We start from the raw sequence: 20,119 nt of genomic DNA, 5'->3' as shown, positions 1-20,119 counted from the left end.
AGAGTATGTCTTCGTGGCAGTCAGAGAGACTTACAAGAGGAGAGGAGGTCCGCTGCCAATGCTTTGATGGCGCTGCTTGTAGACAAATAAAGTCACCTTTTCTGATTACTTCAAGCAAGAAGCTTCTTCATTTGTCTAGACTTTTTATAAACCTATCTGGTGCGAAGAAATAAACTAGCCTCAAGTATGTTTTATTGGCACCTTAATAAAACGAGTACTGCCGCCCTCCTTCTTGAACCGTTACTGGTGACTAAGTTAAAATCGCCACCTACTACCAACATATCAGCTGGGATTTTCACAAGGCGGTGCCCTATCTTCTCCAGCGTGCATGACTTCAAGGACGGTGGCAGGTAAGTGGAAAGAAATGGTCACACACTTTAGTCCACATCACTGTTGTGTAGCATACCAAGGGGTCCATTCAAGCGTGATCTAGAAGGAACCGTTTTGATCTCTCGAATCTCGCAAATCCAGCATGCATGAACAGTGTATACTTATTACTGCCTATACATCTGCATCTGTTCCCTACAAGTGTGTTTTCTGTAATGTCACCCTGTGCAGCTTATGTCTCCAATACCTGGAATACCATCATTCTATTTTAGGATATCGAGTCCCTGCTATGTAGTGAATGTGCTATTTATCAATGTGTTGTCTAAGACAGCACTCTGTAATGGTACCCTTCTTGCGTGTCTGTACAAAAACCAACATTCACCTCCAGGAAATCAAGACTTTCTTTCCCTCTTCAAACATTCTCAGGCAGTAGGCCTGAAACCGGACATTTTCAGTTGTATCCAAGTAGTAGGTTGAGAATAGCGGCAACCATGTCTGTCTCACGTTCCATCCTTACTTTGGTATCATGTACAGCCGTCAATATATCTTTACATGTAGCATTCTGGTTTTCCAGCGCTGCTGCTATATCTTTTAGTGGGTTTTCCTGTTCATCTTGGGCAAGCAGTTTTGGCTGAAATGCACATATCTCCAGCCTGTTGTGCCATTGATACTTTGCTACTTTGTCATTGACCATTTTCAAGGGGTGCTTCACTTATATGAATTGCTGGCTCATTATTATTTCATGCACAAAGTTGCTCCATTCTGATCACGATTAGTGATTATGCTACTTACCAGTGTGCATCTGTTCTTGGCATGTAGGGCTGCTGACATTCATATCTGTGCATAGATCGCCGCCTAGTGTTGGGTCCGGATGATTGCACATTGTTGTCCTGGAAGAGTCTTCGAAGTATCACGAGATAGGTGGCTCCTCCCCTAGACTACAGTGCGCATGGGCATCCCCTCCATCATTAGATTGTTTTTCGCCATTGTGGCATAGATGGAGTGTAATACAGTGAATGATGACCATACTAACTAGAAATTACTGAATGCTACAGCTGCTACAGGTGCCGGGGAGGAGGGTGGGCGATATGAATGTCAGCAGCCCTACATGCCAAGAACAGATGCACACTGGTAAGTAGCATAATCAGTTCGAGGCATGTGGGCTGCTGAATTCATATCTGTGCATAGATTATATAGCAGTCCCTCCGTTTAGCGGCGGCTGCCCGTGCCAGCTGCAGCAGTCTGAAAAAGTGTTTTGAGAACAGCCTGGCCTACAGCAGCCTGCTGTCTTGAGTGTACATCTACACAGTAGTGTTTGGTAAAGGTATGTATAGTGGACCATGTGGCTGCTCTACATATCTCCTCTAAGGGAATATTTCCCAGGAAAGCCATGGAGGCCCCCAACTTTCGAGTGGAGTGGGCTCTCGGAGGAATCGTTAGTGTGCGCTTAGCTTTTTTATAGCAAATCTGTATACATTTAACGATCCACCTAGCTATCCCTGCTTTGGAAATGGGGTTGCCCTTGTGCTGCGGGGAAAAGGCAACAAACAGTTGTTTTGTCTTCCTGAAAGTTTGTGTTCTATCAATATAGTACATGAGTGCTCTTTTGATATCAAGGGTGTGGAGCATTCTCTCCGCTACATTCTCAGGATTAGGATAAAACACTGGTAGTTCTATAGATTGGTTCATATGGAACCGCGAAATGACCTTGGGCATGAAAGTAGGGTTGGTGCGTACCACGACCCTGTTTGCATGAACCTGTATAAATGGCTCCTGAATGGTGAGTGCCTGAAGTTCACTAACTCGTCTTAGGGAAGTAATGGCAACGAGGAAAGCTACTTTCCAGGTTAGAAATTGAATCTCACAGGAGTGTAGAGGTTCAAAAGGTGGTCCCATCAGTCTGGTGAGGACCACATTTAGGTTCCAGACCGGTGACGGGGGGTGTCTAGGGGGAATGACACGTTTGAGGCCCTCCAGGAAAGCTTTGATGGCAGGCACTTTGAAGAGTGAGAGGTGCTGCCTGTTCTGAAGGTAAGCCGCCAATGCGGTTAAATGTATACGGATGGAATTGTATGCCAGATTGCATCTGTATAAGTGTAATAAATAACAGATAATGTTCTGGGTTGACGCATCCAGTGGATTTATGTCATTATGTTTACAGTACATGACAAATCTCTTCCACTTGGCCGCATAGCATGCTCTGGTAGTGGGTCTCCTTGCCTCCTTGATGATATTCATACAGTCTGGAGACAAGTTTAGGTAGCCAAATTCTAGGATCTCAGGAGCCAGATCGCCAGGTTCAGCTGTTGCGGATCTGGGTGCTGAATCTCGCCACGGCTCTGCGTTAAAAGAGTGGGTGTGAGCCGTAGCCTTTGATGCGGTACCACGGAGAGTTCCAGAAAAGTGATGTACCATGGCTGGCGTGCCCACGTTGGAGCAACCAGGATGAGCGTCATCGAGTGTTGCTTGAGCTTGCGTGCCACCAGCGGTATTAATGGTGCTGGGGGAAAAGCGTACGCAAATTTGCCGGACCAGTTCATCCATATCGCATTGCCTTGCGACTGTGAATGTGGGAACCTGGCGGCAAAGTTTTGGCATTTTGCGTTTTCCCTTGTGGCGAATAGGTCTATCTCTGGATGACCCCACTGTCGGAAGTACGGTTGGAGTACTGATGGATGTATCTCCCACTCGTGCATTTGGTGGCTGTGCCTGCTGAGCAGATCTGCCATCTGGTTGTCTTTGCCCGGGAGGTGTTCCTCCATGAGGAAGATGTTCCTCTGAATGGCCCACTTCCACATGCTCTGAGCCAGATGAGACAACTGTGGCGAGTGCGTCCCTCCCTGCTTCTGTATGTAGTACATGGCGGTCATGTTGTCCGTTCGGATCAACACGACCTTGTTGCACAAGTGTATCTTGAATGCTTTCATTGCAAGGAAGATCGCCATTAGTTTCAAAAGGTTGATGTGCATCCTCTTTTGCTGTGTCGACCATAGTCCCTGCACTGTGTAATTGAGTACGTGAGCTCCCCATCCCTGGAGAGACGCGTCAGCTGTCAGTATGATTTGTGGAACAGGCTCCTGGAACGGTCGGCCCTTGCAAAGGTTTTGTGGATTCCACCAATGCAGAGAGTTGTATGCCCAACCGCTCACCATCACTAGGTCTTTTAACTGTCCGTGGGCCTGATTCCACTGACGTGCCAAGCACTCCTGAAGCGGGCGCATATGTAGTCTCGCGTGCGGGACTATGAAGATGCAGGAGGCCATCATGCCTATCAACTGCATAAACACTCTCGCTGGGAGTGAGTGTTGAGGTCTGAATTTCTTTATGAGCAACTGAATGCTGTTGATCCTCACTGAATTTGGCTGTGCCGTGGCTGCCAGAGTGTCTATGGTTGCGCCTAGGTACTGCTGTACGTGGTTGGGTTGAAGGTGGGACTTTGGATAATTCAGTGAGAAGCCCAGGCTGTGAAGAAGGTGAATGGTGTGGGACATGTGGTTGGCACAGTGCTGGGCCGACTTTCCCTGGATAAGCCAGTCGTCCAGATAAGGATAGACATGTATGTGCTGTCTCCTTAAGTGTGCCGCCACTGTAGCCAGGCACTTGGTGAACACTCTGGGTGCCGTCGTTACCCTGAAAGGGAGGACTTTGAACTGGTAATGCTGATTGAGAACAGTGAACCTGAGATACTTTCTGTGTGAGGGGTGTATGGGTATATGGAAATACGCATCTTTGAGGTCTAATGTTGCGAGAAAGTCTCCCTGACTGAGCAACGGTAGCACTTGTTGCAGAGTGAGCATGTGAAAATGCTCTGACAGAATGTAACGGTTTAGAGGTCTTAGATCTAGTATGGGTCTGAGAGATCCATCCTTTTTGGGGATTAGAAAATACAGTGAGGGGGGCGTGGTCTCGCGCCGCGTCAAGATGGTGGCTGACCCGTGAGCTCCGCTCGATTGCGGAGGTTTTTTGCCGGCAACAGCCCGTAATCTGGCGGTTGGGGAACCACGGAGGATGAATTCGATCTCCTGAAGGGTCGGTGCGGCGATTGATGCCGTTCTTATTCTGGAATTCGCCTTCCTGAGCCCGGGGACCGTGGCGGTGCTCTCTCCTCAACAACTACGAGCGGCGGCTGCCATTTTGTGTGGACCGCTCGTCTCCTCCAACACTCCATGAGGTAAACCGGCGCTTTCATAATGGCGCGCTGCAACGTTTTTTTTCTTCCTTTTTTCGTTCTTTCTCCTGTGGTAATAAAAAAAGGACTTTTTTGCTTGATGTCACCCAAGTACTGCGGATGGTGATTATTTTCTCTCCTGCATCGTCGCTTGCCCTAGCTGCAGCGTGTCTCTTGAGCTAACTTCTTCAGAGCTGTTGCCTGTTGCGCTACTTTATCCTTGTTACTGGATTTTTGCCCTATTTTTACTGATTGCTTATCGTATTTTTTGTCATATTTCCCAGACGCCTATATGCTGACACGCTGTTTTAGCTCATAAGGGACCAATAACATCAGAATTGTCATTTTAGTGGCGAATGGGCACACAGAAGTCCCTACTGAGAATCACCTCTCGTCCATTGTGTCAGTCCAAGATGGCTAGCGAAACCCCACACGCTGCCAGAGCAGTTTCGTCTGGCACCAAACCCAAGAGAGCTAAAAATGACCCTCCTTCACCCATTCTATCATCTCAGAACCCTGTTCTCGATACTATTTTGGATGAAGTACGAGGTCTTAAATCTTTCATGGCCACTACAAATGAGAAGCTCCAATTAATTGAAGACCGTTGGATTACTATGGAAGCTAAGGTATTCGACATGGAGCAACGCATTAGTGATGTCCAGGACATTTCTACTAAAATCCCACTTTTGGAAAAGGAAATCCATCGTCTCAATCTCCTCACTGAGGACCTCGAAAATCGAAATAGGCGCAACAATTTGCGCCTTTATGGTCTACCAGAAAATCTTGAGGGCCCGGACATGCTTCTTTTTCTGAAGAAATTTTTGACTGAACTCTTGGGCATCGCTTCTGACCCTGCTTTAAACATCCAACGTGCTCATCGCCTTGGTCGCTTTCAGCCTAATGCTTCTAAGCCCAGGGGTATTATCATGCTGTTTCTAGAGTTTACTGACCTAATGCGAGTCCTCTCAGCTGCCAAATCAAAACGTCGTCTTACTTGGTCGGGACACAACATCTTCATTTCACAGGACTTATCGAATGCTACCAACGCTCAAAGAAAGGAATTTTTGGCACTTCGTCCTCAAATGAGACAGTTGAATATCCGCTACGGAATCCTCCATCCTTGTCTGTGTAAAATCACACATGAAGGCTCTACACGCTCATTTGATGACCCTCTTAAACTGAAACTGTTTCTTCAAACCATCACTTCACTTCCTGCAACTGGCTCTCACTCCGTTCCCTAATGCCCTCTAAATTGTCTGCTCTTTTTTCTATTTAGGCTGTGTAGTACAATTTTCTATTTTTATTTTGCCATCTGCCGTCCAGTCTTTCGTTGGTGCTGTTACGCCCCATGCATTTGCTTCTGTTTTTGTCTTTTAGGTCTGGATTTTCTTCCTTGATCTATCCTCTTTTTCTTTACTCCCTATCTTCGTTTTCTTTCTTTGTTTTGATATTTTATCCTTTTGTTTGTTTTTTTACCTACCTAATGTTAGGTCCCTTATTACTTATGTCCTTTGAAATTGTGTATTGTGTTATCGTTTTTGTTCTTTATCCTAATCAATTATGGTGTCTCTTTTTTTCTAGCTGTTTCCCTGAAGTGTTTCAACTCCTTCCATATCTTATCCCTTCGTTCCTCCATTATGTGTAAGTTTGTTACATGGAATGTTCGTGGTCTTGGCAACCCCGTCAAACGTCAGAAGGTACTTTCTCATTTATCCAAACTTAACTCTCAAATATCTTTCATTCAAGAAACTCACTGTAATGAAGAAGAATCTCTTAAGTTGAAAAGACAATGGGTTGGTCAGGTAGTTCACTCCCCAGCCTCCAGTAAGAAAGGGGGTGTTGCTGTATTGTTTCACAAATCGTTATCTGTACAAATTGTTTCTACGCAAAATGATACTGATGGAAGATGGGTAATGGCCAAGGTTGTTGTGCAAGGCAAGGATTTGACCTTACTGAATATTTATGGTCCGGTTAAACCTGACCCCAAATTTTGGCATGATATTAAAGTCCTACTTTCCACCTTTGATTGTCCCAATGTTGTTATTGCGGGTGACTTCAACCAATGGATTGATCCATTTTCTGACAGGCAATCTAAATCCAAATTCCAACCTGACAAGTCCTATAAGGCTTTTCAATCGGCCATTACCTCTCGTCCTCTATTTGATGTTTGGAAAACATGTAACCCGGACTCTCTGGAATTCACGTTTTTCTCCAATGTACATCTTACGCGTTCCAGGATCGACTATATTTTAGTTAGCAATTCACTACTCCCTACGATTCAGTCCTCGGAAATTGGCTCAATTTTTATTTCTGACCATGCACCAGTCCTTACTGTTCTGGATCTTTCGTTAAACCTCCAGAAATCTAACCGTTGGAAGTTTAACAATGCTTTATTATCAGACACTGCCTACATTACTGAAGCTACTGCCTTTGTTAAAGAGTTTTTCATGTTTAACAATCCTTTAGCAACATCTGTTTCAAATAATTGGGATGCTTTCAAGGCCTCCTTTCGGGCTTTTACTATTTCTTATGTGTCTAAGAAAAAGAAAAATGCTAGGAATAAGTATTTAGCTTCTCTTCAAAAGCTTAAATTTCTTGAGCACAATTATTTCACTTCCAAATCACCCTCTGCCTTGCATGAGCTCATTAAAGCCAAGTCTGAACTTAATAAACTTGCAACTGTGGAAGCTTGTAATATTCTTCTTAAAATTAAATCTAAATATCATGGAGGCCAAAATAAAGCTGGCAAGATGTTAGCCAATTATTTAAAGATTAAATCTGAGCGTAAAAACATTGGTCCCATTTTAGACGAATCTACTAACCGGTTGATGTCCTCCGATGACGATATTGCAAATATCTTTCATGACTATTATGAGGCCCTATATTCTGATGATACCAATCCTTCCAATCAAAATTTAGATATCTTTTTTTCTGGCCTTCCTCCTCCCCCTTCCTTACCTAGTGAATTTGAGTTATTGGAGGTTGCGATTACTGCCCATGAAATTATTACTGCCATTAAATCCTTAAAAAAATCCAAGGCCCCTGGGCCTGATGGCCTATCGGTTGAGTTTTACTGTACCTTTGCATCGCTTTTGTCCCTAAGCTGCTGTCACTGTTCAATTCCTTTATTAATGATGCAAAGGCCTCTGGCTCCTTCATGGATGCTCTTATTATCATCATCCCCAAACCTGACAAAGATCATTCCTTATGCAAAAATTATCGCTCCATTTCATTAATCAATTATGACTGTAAGATATTTGCAAAGATTCTTGCTAGTCGTCTGGAGACTCTCCTTCCACTACTGGTTAAAACTGATCAAGTTGGTTTTATTAAAGGTAGATTGGCAGCAGATAATGCCCGAATGCTTACTAATATTATATCTCATGCAAAAAAATGTAAATCTCCTCTTGCAGCACTGTCTCTGGATGCCGAAAAGGCGTTTGATCGTATTAATTGGCAATTTATGTTTAGAACCCTCCAATGGTTTGGTTTTGGTCCTTCTTTCATTTCATATATTAAATTATTGTACTCTTGCCCCCGAGCCAGTATTTTTGTAAATAATCGTTTTTCTAAATCTTTTTCTCTCTCTCTCGTGGTACACGTCAGGGTTGTCCTCTCTCCCCTTTGTTATTTGTCCTGTGTCTTGAACCCTTCCTTGAGCGTATTCGGGTTAATCCTCGTATTTCTGGCTTTACCTATAATTTGTTAGAAATTAAATTATCCGCTTATGCTGATGATATATTGGTGTATATGGCTAATCCTACTACATCTCTTCCCCTCTTTATGGATGAAGTCCGTTTATACTCCAGCATTTCTGGTTATACGTTGAATCTCTCTAAGACAGAAGTTTTACCCCTGAATTCGCTTTGTTATCAGTATATGTTTAATGATACTAATTTTACTTGGTGCCCCACGAAAATTAAATACCTGGGAGTTTGGTTCTCTGCATCCCTACCTGATACAATTAAATTTACGTTTGCTGCACTAATTACTAAAATTCAATCTTTGCTTCTTACCTGGTCCCCACTATATCTATCCTGGTGGGGTAGATTGGATACTATAAAAATGATGATAGTTCCTCATGTCCTTTATATATTGTCGATGGTGCCTATCCGTATCCCCAATACATATCTGTCACGAATTAATTCCATTTGTATAAAATTTTTATGGTATAAGAAACATCCCCGTATTTCCCTTCTCAAACTTAATCGCCCTAAATCTGAAGGTGGAGTGCGTTTCCCAGATTTTAAGGCGTACCACTCATCTTTCATAATTAAACAGTCCTTTGCTCTCTCCTTTGATTTCGCTGATACTCCTGTACCACGATGGATTGTTTTTGAGCGCTCCTTTTTAAAGGACTTTTCATTTCAGAATGTGCTTTACATGTCTAATTGCTCTTTCATTTCTAATAACCCTATTATAAAATATTCCCAAAATCTATTATACAATACATTTACTAAGGGTTTAACCCCTTTTCAGTGTTTCCTTTCTTCTACTATTTGGTATAATAAATTTCTTCGATATAAGGGTAAATCTTTTTACTACAAGCACTGGAAGGAGAAGGGCATTATTTTTGTTCATCAATTAATTTTCCAACACTCTGTTATTTCCTTCCTGGACTTACAGCTACAATTTCACTTACCTGACACCTCTCATACCGAGTATCTTTTAATTTCAGCTGCTATACAAACTCAGTTAGCCTCTTTTGACTCTTCTGTCCCCGCACCATCCCTTACTCCCCCTTCACCACTCTATAGTCTATTCTCCTTGCATAAACCTAAAGCAGCTCTTGTCTACAAATTATTGTTGTCACATACAACTGAGAGACCCAAATCTTCTATTGAGTTGGCCTGGGAAGTTGACCTATCTCTCTCCTTTAATATAGGTGTCTGGGATAAACTATGGACCAAGTTATTTAAAATTTCTGCAGCTGCTCGTATAACTCAATCTTTGTTTTTTATTTATAACAGAGCTGTTATTACTCCTGTTTGTATATCCAAGTTTTCATCGTCTGCGTCTCCACTTTGCTGGTCCTGTTCTAAACATACTGGCACTTTGAGACATCTCCTTTATGATTGTTCTAATGTGTTTAACTTCTGGAAATTAGTTTGGTCAAAATGTATGACCATTTTTGATTGTAATCTAAATTTGTCGTTTCATAATGTTTTCTTAGGTTCTTTATCATCTGATTTGGATGATTCCTCGTCTGTCTCTTTATTGTTTGATCTTTTTATTGCATTAGCATTTAAAGTTATTTTATCTGCTTGGAAAGACAATTCGAAAATATAGTTATTAATGTGGTGGAATTTTATTTGCGTTGAACACCGTATTGCTAGTGTCTCTTCTTCTGTCATTTCCCCAAAAATTAAATCAGATCTTTTCTGGCTACCTTTCACTTCTTATCTCTCTCTACATGCTCCTCTCCCCTAATTTGGCACTTCTACTGGTTATCTTATATGGTCTTGGGACATTTGCTATTCTTTGATTCATATTCTATGATTTTTATTCTTTATTGCTCTGACCTTTTCTCGCCTTTTTACTTTTCTTTCTTTTCTTCCTTTAGTTCGTTTTCCCTCCTTCTTTCCTCCTTTTCGGATACTGTTTGATTTCTATATGGGTTCATTGTACTTAGATCCCTATTTACTGGTTTACTACAATTTGTAAGTATGATTTTGATTTCTTATCTGATTGTATTTTTTATGTATTTTGTGTTTTATCGTTTTTAAAAATTCAATAAAAATGTCTTCAACAAAAAAAAAGAAAATACAGTGAGTACACCCCTGATCCTCGTTCCTTTGCAGGCACGAGTTCTATGGCTCCTTTTTGGAGCATACTGAGAACCTCCTGTTGGAATAAGTGCAAGTGCTCTGCGGACATATGACGGTGTCTTGGTGGTATGTTGGGTGGAGTGGACGTGAACTCCAGACAATAACCGTACTGGACAATTTCTCTCACCCACCCGTCTGTAGTAATGGATTCCCAGACTGGCAGGAACCTCTGTAGTCTCCCCCCGACAGGTGTTACGTGGTCGGGGGGCAGTGACAAGGCGTCACTGTTTGTTGGTGGCGGAGGACCTGGAGCTGTTGTTTCCTCGGCCTCTGCCTTTGATGTTGTTTCCACGGTATCCACCTCTACTATTTTTGTTATAGGTGGGCTGTGTACCTCCTTTGGTGTACTGCGACTGTTGGGAGTTCTGGGTTTTAGATGGTCCTCTGTTGCTAGAGCGACGAAAGGACCCACTCCGAAATTGCTGGGATTGCAGAGCCCCCATAGACTTTGCAGTCTCTGTATCTTTTTTGAGTTTCTCAAGTGTGGTGTCAACCTCGGGGCCAAAGAGGGAGTTAGGGTTGACCGGTTGATTGAGTATAGTTGTTTGTATCTCTAGTTTGAATCCCGAGATTCTCATCCAAGCATGCCTTCTTAACATGACGCTGGTATTGATAGCCCTAGCTGCAGTGTCAGCCGCGTCAAGAGCGCATTTAATGCAAGCGTTACTAATGAGCTTCCCTTCTCTAATAAGTGTCTCCGCTCCTTCTTTATACTGATCTGGGAGGTGCTGCAGCAGTGTCTCTAGGGTATCATAATGCGCCCTGTCGTATCTAGCGAGAAGTGCCTGAGTGTTGGCAATTCTCCAGATGTTAGCTGCCTGTGCTGCAACCCTCTTTCCTGATGTTTCCAAGACCTTAGACTCCTTGTCGGGGGGAGGAGCATCACCCGTTGTCTGTGAGTTGGCTCTCTTCCGAGCATTGGAAACCACCAATGAGTCTAAAGGCAACTGTCCTTTTATGTAGGCAGGGTCCACTGGAGCTGGCCTATATTTTTTTTCAATTCTAGGGTTAAGGACTCTCGCCCTAGTGGTCTCCTTAAAAATGTCATTAGCCTGTTTTAGAACCCCCTTCAGCATGGGCAGAGTTTTCACAGATCTTTCTGAAGTAGAGTAGGTAACCATTACAAAGTCGTCCTCAATAGGATCAGTGTGGAGCTGTACGTCATGATTGTTGGCAGCTCTTTCAATTAAGGCATTGAAAGCAGCAGTGTCCTCTGTAGGAGATGTTTTTGCCACATATGCCTGTGTGTCCGGAGCAGTATGTGTGTCCCCTGCATCCGTATTGTCCACCCAAGGTTGGTTTTGGTCCTCAGGGTCAGTATCCGCAGGATAAGTGCCCTCAGCATCACCATCATCTCCAGCATCCGAATCAGAGTGTGTGGGCGAGAATGACTGAGTTTCTGGGGTGCCAAATTGAATATGTTCCACCAGAACTGGTGATGTGGTTCTCTTCTTTTTTAATGGAATCTTGTATGGCTCCATTGGTGTCTCTGTTACGATTTTCCGTTTGTATATGGAAAGTCTACCAGTGGTGGCGTCGATAAACTGCCTTGGAACCTCATCGTCGTGAGGCACTGCAACAGGTCTCTGTCCCATCTGTATTCCTGTTGGTGCATCGACAGTTTTCTTCGGGTCGAGTGCTTCTTGCGGGTCGAGACCCCTCTTTGCGTCGAACATTTTCGGTCGCACCGCTGGTGGGAGGCCGAACTTTATATGCGTCGACGCGATGTGAACCGCGCTGACCGTTTTCGGCTGCGGGGCTGTCTTCGCACCGGTTGTGGAAGCCTTGTCGTGGATGCGTAATAGCGACTCCGACACCTTCTGCTTGACAAAGGGCGATGGCGTTGTGGATTGGACACGGTCCTTCGACGCCTTCTTCGTTGTGGCATGTCGTCTTCTGGACAGTTGGCTCTCGATGGCCACCCTCCATATCTGTGTGGACGCTCTTTGGCGCCGATACTTTGGGGTCGGCGACCTTGACTTTGAGTTTCGGCGCTGCCCGTGGCTCGACGTCCCCATGACCTCTCTTGGCGTCGACAGCCGTCTTTTGTGTCTTCGGCTCAGAGGGCTTCGAGGCCTTGTCGCCGTGTTGAGACTCTTTTACTTTCGGTTTCGATGCCGCTGCCTTCAGTTTCGATTCTCGTTGATCGAGTGATGGCGCTTTGGATACCGATGGCTCTTTAGGATAGTTCGACGCCGGGCGTTTATGCGGGGCGGAAGAACGAGAGGAATGATTTTGGGTAAGGCCTTGTGGCGATCCCGCAACCTGAGCCTTATTGAGTGCCTCCTTCGGCCCTGTGGCGACCTGAGGGCCTAGCTCGTTTTCTGAGCCATCCTCCTCGGCCCCAAGGGGCTCTTTGTCGTCTCCTACCTGTACGACGACGTCATCCTCCTCTTCATCTATTATATGTTCGTCTTCGGCTTCATAGTCGGAGTCACGCTCTGACGCCGGATCCGACAGCTCTCCCTGGACTTCAAGGTCCACGACCTCCTCATCTTCGGTCCCGAAGATGTTGTCCGGGTGCGGCGCCGCCTTCTGCGCCTCGAGCCGAGCTGCTCGACGAATGCGAAGGGTCTTCTTCGATCGAAACCTGGAACACGCCATGCAGGTGGCTTCGTCGTGGTTTGGAGAGAGGCACTTGTTGCACACCGGGTGCACGTCGAAGCGAGCATACTTAGCGTTGCAAAGAGGGCAACGCTTGAAGGGGCTATTCGATGTTTTTGGTTCCATCGTCGATCTTGATCGGGCCTCGGACGTCGAAGGGCAAATGGCTAACTTCGATGAAACTACTCGGCGCCGAACGAAAACAATACCAACGTGAAAAGGCCTAAATACTCTAAGAGCTAAGATTAGGACATCCGAACCCAATGGCGGAAAAAAACAATCTAATGATGGAGGGGATGCCCATGCGCACTGTAGTCCAGGGGAGGAGCCACCTATCTCGTGATACTTCGAAGACTCTTCCAGGACAACAATGTGCAATCATCCGGACCCAACACTAGACGGCGATGTATGCACAGATATGAATTCAGCAGCCCACATGCCTCGAACACTGTCGTTTCCAATTACTCATTTTCCAAGATACTCTAATGCTCTCCTCTTAAATGTAACAGTAGGGTTTTACTTTTTCTTACTCAATCACTATATTTGTCTCCCCCGTGGTGCAGTCATACGGTCTGTATGCTGTACTTTCTGTTCTCACAGCATAATTGTTTGGAGTTCGATTTTCTGGTGGGGTGAGTGGAGGAGGGATGTTGGGGCATTGGTTTTCCAGTTTTTACATGTGATTCACAAATGTTGAATTCCATTTTAACAGGCACTAGCAATGCCAAGAGGTCTGGCTATAAAAGAATGTTGTTTGGTAATTTAAAGCATCATAGGTAAATAGCATGGGAATAGATCTGTACATGTGTGGAAGCAAAGAATTGAAGATTATTATTGGTGCTGGGTAAAAGGTCAGGTGACAGTTGCACTGTCAAGCCAGACCTAAACACCTATGTAGGTTAATGACTGCCATGCTCCCATCTGTGCTTCTGTCAGAGAAACACTTCATAAATTATCTAGTTATCCAAGACATGTTAACAGCATTACTATGTTGTGTGTGCCCCCGAAATTTCAAGTTCAGGCAGCTGGATAAACAAAATGCTCACATCTATGTGGAAGCACACAACTTCTGTCCAATAAGAACATGTACTATTGGCATGTAGGCAGAGCCAACGCCCCTTTCCTTGTAATTCTCACATAATTGTCTGGCAACAGCTGCGCTGTCTAGCCAAAGCATAAAAAGTTTAGGTCCCGAGGGGGGCGCTCTCGACCACAAGGGTTTCTCCACAGTCCACTCTTACTCTGTTGTCAATTTATCACCCCACTTCGAACCAAAATAGGGGGCCCAAGGCCCACACAACTCAAAATTGGTTAGCTTGCACTGCTGCATCCCATCCACCAAACTGCTGTATCATAGGGGTTCATGTCCTCTTCCCTCATAAGAACACCTTACAGCACAGCCCAACTGCTGTGGTCAGAGCTGCTCTGCCTTTGTATATCAGCCTGCTGCTCCACCGCATTGAGCCACTCCCTGGGTCTTGGGGCTGCTCAGTTCATGCCTCCTAGGCCCATCGGCAGGGTTCTGCCCTGTGGATAATCAGCTTTCTTGGGTCTCTTTCACCACACACCGGGGTCTCCACTGTCTTTCGTAGGGTGAAATGTGTTATTGTCCTGTAGGGGTGCATGGGAGCACAGCTCATTCCACAAATAATGTTTGTTGTCCCTGCTGGCACCCAGTAAATATGATGGTGCAGATAGCTGCCAATATAGATGCTCTTATTTGCCATGAACCAGCTCCAAATGTATTGCACTGAACCTACATGGCCCATAGCTACAGTTTTGACAACCCAACAGAGCAGGGTAATGGACCCAAGCAGGTATCCTCAGTTATCCATTACAAACGTATGTCAGAGGGAAAGAGAGGGTACACAATAGGCATGTCCTACATACAGCTGTTTTACACAACAGTCAGAAAGAAGATGTAGGACCTTCCAGTGGTGTTTCTCACTTATCCATTTCTGGTTGCTCAGAGGATTGGGGAGTAATTTCTGAAAGGATCACACTGAAAAGGTGGAGAAACTGCTAGTGGGGTTTATCACTAGTATAATTTTTCACTGACATGGTCATTGGGAACATTATAGAGAGGAAGATTAAGAGCCTTTCCTTAAAGAAAAGACCTTATGAATAATCCAGGTACCATCATAGTATTGGAGGCCACCCTGCCACTGTGGAGCAGTTAGTACAGTGGCAGTGAGTTATTTTATTACATGAATTACAGCTTTACTGGCCCAGGATTCATCAAGAGCAGGGGTACCCAAAAGAGGTATGGAGACAAAACAGTATGTTCTGGAAGTAAAACCTGTGGAAGAGAGATTAGGGGAGTAAGAGTCTTGTGGACAAAGGGAGTTATTCCAAAAGTGCACTGACACAAGGACATATGTTCCTGCAGAAATGTAAGGTGTCTCAGAGTGGAAATGCTAAGTTGTTTTGGACGAGGCAGCTGAAAACATGGAACGTGAGGGAACCCACGGTCGAGGCAAGAACAAAGTGAGTTTTCTGTGGATGGATTTCATGTTTAGAAATTCTCTGTGAATGAGGGATTCATTAGTTAGGAAAAGCAACACTGTCACAAGGATTAGCAAATATTTTCTCACTCATGAGAAGCTTAAAGCTGACCGGAGGTGTCTTGCCACCTCAAACCAAGAGAACAATGTGTGGATGAGTATTTGTAAACAAATACATCAAAGTTAAACTCCTGCATGAAAAGCAATAGATACTCCATTCTGTCTGGCAGACCTCACTACATCTTGATACCATCCCAACATTACAAACAATTTTCTATGTGAAGACTTTGACTGGACTGTCAACAAGTCTCAATTGGTGAGGCTGACATCCATGTGCCAGGTCTCTCCTGTGATTCAGACAAGGTTATTTTGAGAAGCATTAATGCAATTGCATACCTAAAGGTTTTTATACGTCAATCCACATTTTGTAGATTTAATTGCTTACACACATATGTTTTGAGATTAACAGGCTTTCAGAGTAAGATATTTAAGTCAAATGTTAGGTGAGATGCTACATATTTTTCAGGTGAGGTCCAGTGAATAAAAGATGTGAGACTGAAGGGGAGAAAACAGTTTGTGTGCTAGTTTAATACTCCTGGGAATAAACATATATAAGCCATAAATTAATTATAAAACAATATATGGAAAGCTTTGCCTTTCTAGCTCATATGTTTTGACTGTTTAAATCCTCACTTTTTCTGGACTTAAATATGTTTAAAGGGCTTTTTTGAAGCACCCTGCTTCTTAGTTACTCTGCCCCAATCATTCATAGCCAGCCAGTCAGCTATTAGTTCCACAAGTAAGCAAGACAAATATGAAGGCCCCATCAACCGAGTTCCTTTGAAAGTGAAAATGCAACATTTACCAATCTAACAGGGCCTAAAGCTTCAAGCATTTGGTACCATAAAGAAAGATGGCTTCAACACTATGAAGTACATTCAAGAGCTCTTATGAACAATTAAAATAAAATCAGCTGTCATAATTGGATTATGAGCTTTTCTGTCTATGCTAGGCCCAAAACAATTGCACGCATATGTAGACACACTTCAAAGATATCATGTAGATATCCATTGTTCTCAAACATAATGGAAACTCCAATTGTTTCTGCAGGCTTAACAGAAAGAATTAAAGCATTGTTTCCTGGAATTGTTAGTACAATTATGTCTCTTCCTTATGTCCATAAATTACATTTGTGCTGCAGAAGCTTAAATATCTGAGAGATTTATGTGGACAAGAACATGCACATCACTGCAAACAAAAAAGACGTATGGGATGACACTGACTGTGAGGCAAATAGTTTTAACATACGCTTTTTTAATAGTTCCAATGACGTCTGCAAATGACAGTAATAGCTTTAATATTGGGTTGGTTATGCTACCCAACAGCCAAGGTGGTAAAACAAGCATTTGGTCTTAAGAGTTAGTGAGATTCAAGGAGCCATATTCTACAGAATTCGGCATGCTGCAAGCAGCCTGAATATGGAGAAATGTTATTCAAGAGGATTGTACAGCAACTTGTGCCCACTGTTACTTATCCTTTCTTTGAAGAAGGAAGGGAACAAATATGTTGCTGGGCCCAATTATCTGTATCACAATGCACCCTGCATCACTTTCGACTGTTAGTTCTGTATCTCACAGTGTAGGGACAACCTATAAACAGACACAGGTCAGTCTCAGAAATTAAACAGTATTTATCCTCCAACTAGTCAAAGCGAGTCAAGCCTTAGAACAAGTAAGCCCCATACTCTCTCCTCCAAGTAAAATTGTAGTCATTAAAACAAATTAAACTATGTTCAGCCTCCCAGTACTTAATAATGTGTTTCAAACACACCAGCACTCCATCCATCATTTTTTCAAATGTAAATTGCAGTCTTACCCTCCTAGGATATGAAGAAGTTTGATGACTTGATTGTAGTGACACCGATCTTGCCTGCAAATACAAATCACAGATGATAAATGCAAGTGGGTCAGAACTCTTTTAGTTTTACTTGTTATTTGGTAACATTCCCATATGTATATATTTACATAAATGAAAGTAAACTGCATGAGCCTAAATACAAGAGGCATAGGCAATCAAAAGTATTTCCACATTATTTAGGTGACCAAGCAGAAAAAGCAAGAGATCCAAGTTTAACTGTAAAAACAAAGAAAAAAGAAAGCATAAAAAAGCTCCCTCTCTGCCTGCCAAAAAAAAGGAAGTGATAGAATGCTAACACCTGTAAAAAAAAGAATTATTCAAAAATCTGCAAAGACTAGGCAAGGAGGGAAGAATAAGAAAGAACATAGATCCTCTAGCAGCACAACTCCTGATGAATCAGATAATACATGGAAAATTGCTCTGCAGCTCTTCATACAGTATACAGCCTGAAATGTAAATGGATGAATTCTACAGCATGTCTTGCTAATAGTGGTTACTTGTATTACGGCCAAAATATGTTTTTGTACAGGAAACTATTGTCATATACATACAAACAGGCATTAGATGTTGCTGCGCTATGTGCACCAGAAGTTCACACACTTTCTTCATGACTAAAATTGTCTTCCTGCACCTACCTCTTTCATATGCTATAGTAATGACTGAAAGATACAATTTTGACAAGGTTTCCAATACATTTAGCCGGCCTTAAGCTTTGATGTCTCGTTTGGTATATTAATCTAACCCCATATGAATCTAGTTGATTAACGTGAAAAAGAAGTTGAATGTGATTTAGCAGAAAACTAATTTATTGAATAATTGTTTTGAGAAACATTTCATCTGAACTATTTTACGTACATTTTTAGTTGAAGCTGAATGGAATTTAAAATTTGGTAGAAACCAATCATTGAATGCCTTTTTTCCAAATTGGCTTTAACTTGATTCCCCAAGGATAAAAATACATCCCTTCTTCCCCCAACTTCCCGCCTTAATCTATTTTTAAATTAGGTTATTTCCACCTCCCACATGCTCCTCCTTTTCCCAATTTGAGATTTGTGGAGGCTACCTTTCAAGGAGCTAGATAATGTGAGATACTGTACCAGGAGTGATCGGTCCTCCCCCTGCGGCAGGCAATCTCAGACTCCGGGGGAGGTTTGCTCGAACATCTGACGAGCTCTAAGCGTTCTTCATTCTAGAGAAATAATCTATATGGGGTTGCCAGATGCAAGCAAATTTATTTTCAGTGTGTGCTACGTTGTGAGATAGGAGCTCCAAGTTAATGACGTGCTAAAGGCGTATGAACCATTAGCCGATCGGTGGTGCAAAAGGCTTCTTCCAGTGGAGGGCAAGTAATTGTTTGTTCGCATCTAACATTTGCGCTATGAGGTGCCAATCCACATGCTTCATTGCTGACCATGTTAGAGGTAGAGGGCGAATGCCTAGTATGATGGTATTATACGAGTTTGGGAGAGGAAAGCCTACTTTTCCTTTAATATGGCTCCGTATTTCTTTCCAGAACAGTATAAGGAGGAGACGGGACCACCAGATATGAAAAAAGTCACCGGGTGCTGATTGGCAGCGCCAGTATTAAGGTGAGAATGTAGGGTACATTTTCCTTAGGCATGTCGGGGTGTAATACCACCTGGTCATTAGTCTGTAGACTGTCTCACATTGAGAAATGCTCCAGTATATCTTGGGGATGTCACACAAGAGCTTCTCCCATTGTTTCTGGGAAATTCCTTCTGTGGAGCCAGAATGTAATTGCGCCTGGTAATTATGTGGGTGCACAGGGGTGGAATGCTGAAGTACCTTTATATATATGTGAAATCAGGCCTCGCGTCCCATCAAAAGATCTGACCAACTTGAGAGTTGGGAGGGTGAAGTATCCAGTGTCGCAGTTGGTAATAATGCTGTTGGGTGGCTTCGGGGAGTTGGAAGTCCTCTTTACATTGATCAAAAATCTTACTCAAACCCCCTGTGAAAAGTTCCTGAAATATGCAGTACTCCCCTCCCTCCAGGCAGGGAAAGAGTGACGGTGTAGAGCCGGGGGAAGCCCGGGTAAAGGGCTAAGAGAGTATTTGGAGTGGGGAAGGTGGTAAGGCCCCTTTTAATTGCTATCTTATCCCACACCTCGAAGACCATCTTATCAGAAGTGACTTATGTATTCACTGCGGGGTCTATGGTGCCTTGGGAGTCAGACTAGATTTCCAAAAGGGCCCTGTATGCTACTGCACAGTCCATGTGGAACCAGTGTTTTTCCCTCTCAAAAACAACCCATTTCGAGATGTTTTGCAGGTGTGCCGTCCAAAAGTATTCAAGAAGGTTGGGACAAGCCAAACCCCTCTGATCTCTGGAGAGCATGAGGATTGTGTTAGAGAATCGTGGGCGTTTCCTGCCCCAGATAAAAACATGCAGATCACGTTGGAGGCGGAAGATTGTGTCTTGGGGAATAGGGGTAGGCAATGTCTGAAATAGGTAAAGGATTTTAGGATAAACATTTTAACCACATTAAGTCGGCCTAACCAAGACACCTAGAGAGGTTTCCATCCAGGATCGAACTCCGATATTCTGACCAATTGCCAGGGGTCCAGGCTGTCAACAATGGAGTCAAGAGGAGCCTAGCGCGCATCCAAGATGGTCGCGTGAGCACAGGGCTCCCCGGACCCTTGCTGCTCCTCGGAATTTATCCTGAGAATATCCTGATGTGGTTTATGGAATCTGACAGATGAAGACCGGCTGAGCACGTATCTCTTTTCAGAACTCGAATCGGACCT

The 20,119-nt window shown here is 43.6% G+C and overlaps 1 protein-coding gene across 6 annotated transcripts in view; it reads right to left on the bottom strand.

Moving 5' to 3' along the window:
• The window catches only part of ACBD5 (acyl-CoA binding domain containing 5), a 319,177-nt gene that overhangs the window by 46,180 nt on the left and 252,878 nt on the right, over positions 1–20,119 (bottom strand). For all 6 annotated transcript variants that reach the window (XM_085631746.1, XM_085631748.1, XM_085631752.1 and 3 more), the window contains one exon: positions 17,307–17,360. In XM_085631746.1, coding sequence (XP_085487872.1) covers positions 17,307–17,360 — 54 coding nt within the window. The remainder of the gene's footprint in view (positions 1–17,306; positions 17,361–20,119) is intronic.

The sequence above is a fragment of the Triturus cristatus genome, chromosome 10 (genome assembly GCF_964204655.1).
Source record: "Triturus cristatus chromosome 10, aTriCri1.1, whole genome shotgun sequence".
Lineage (NCBI taxonomy): Eukaryota > Metazoa > Chordata > Amphibia > Caudata > Salamandridae > Triturus > Triturus cristatus.
Note: the sequence above shows the minus strand (reverse complement) of the source record. Positions and strands in the feature narration are given on the sequence as shown.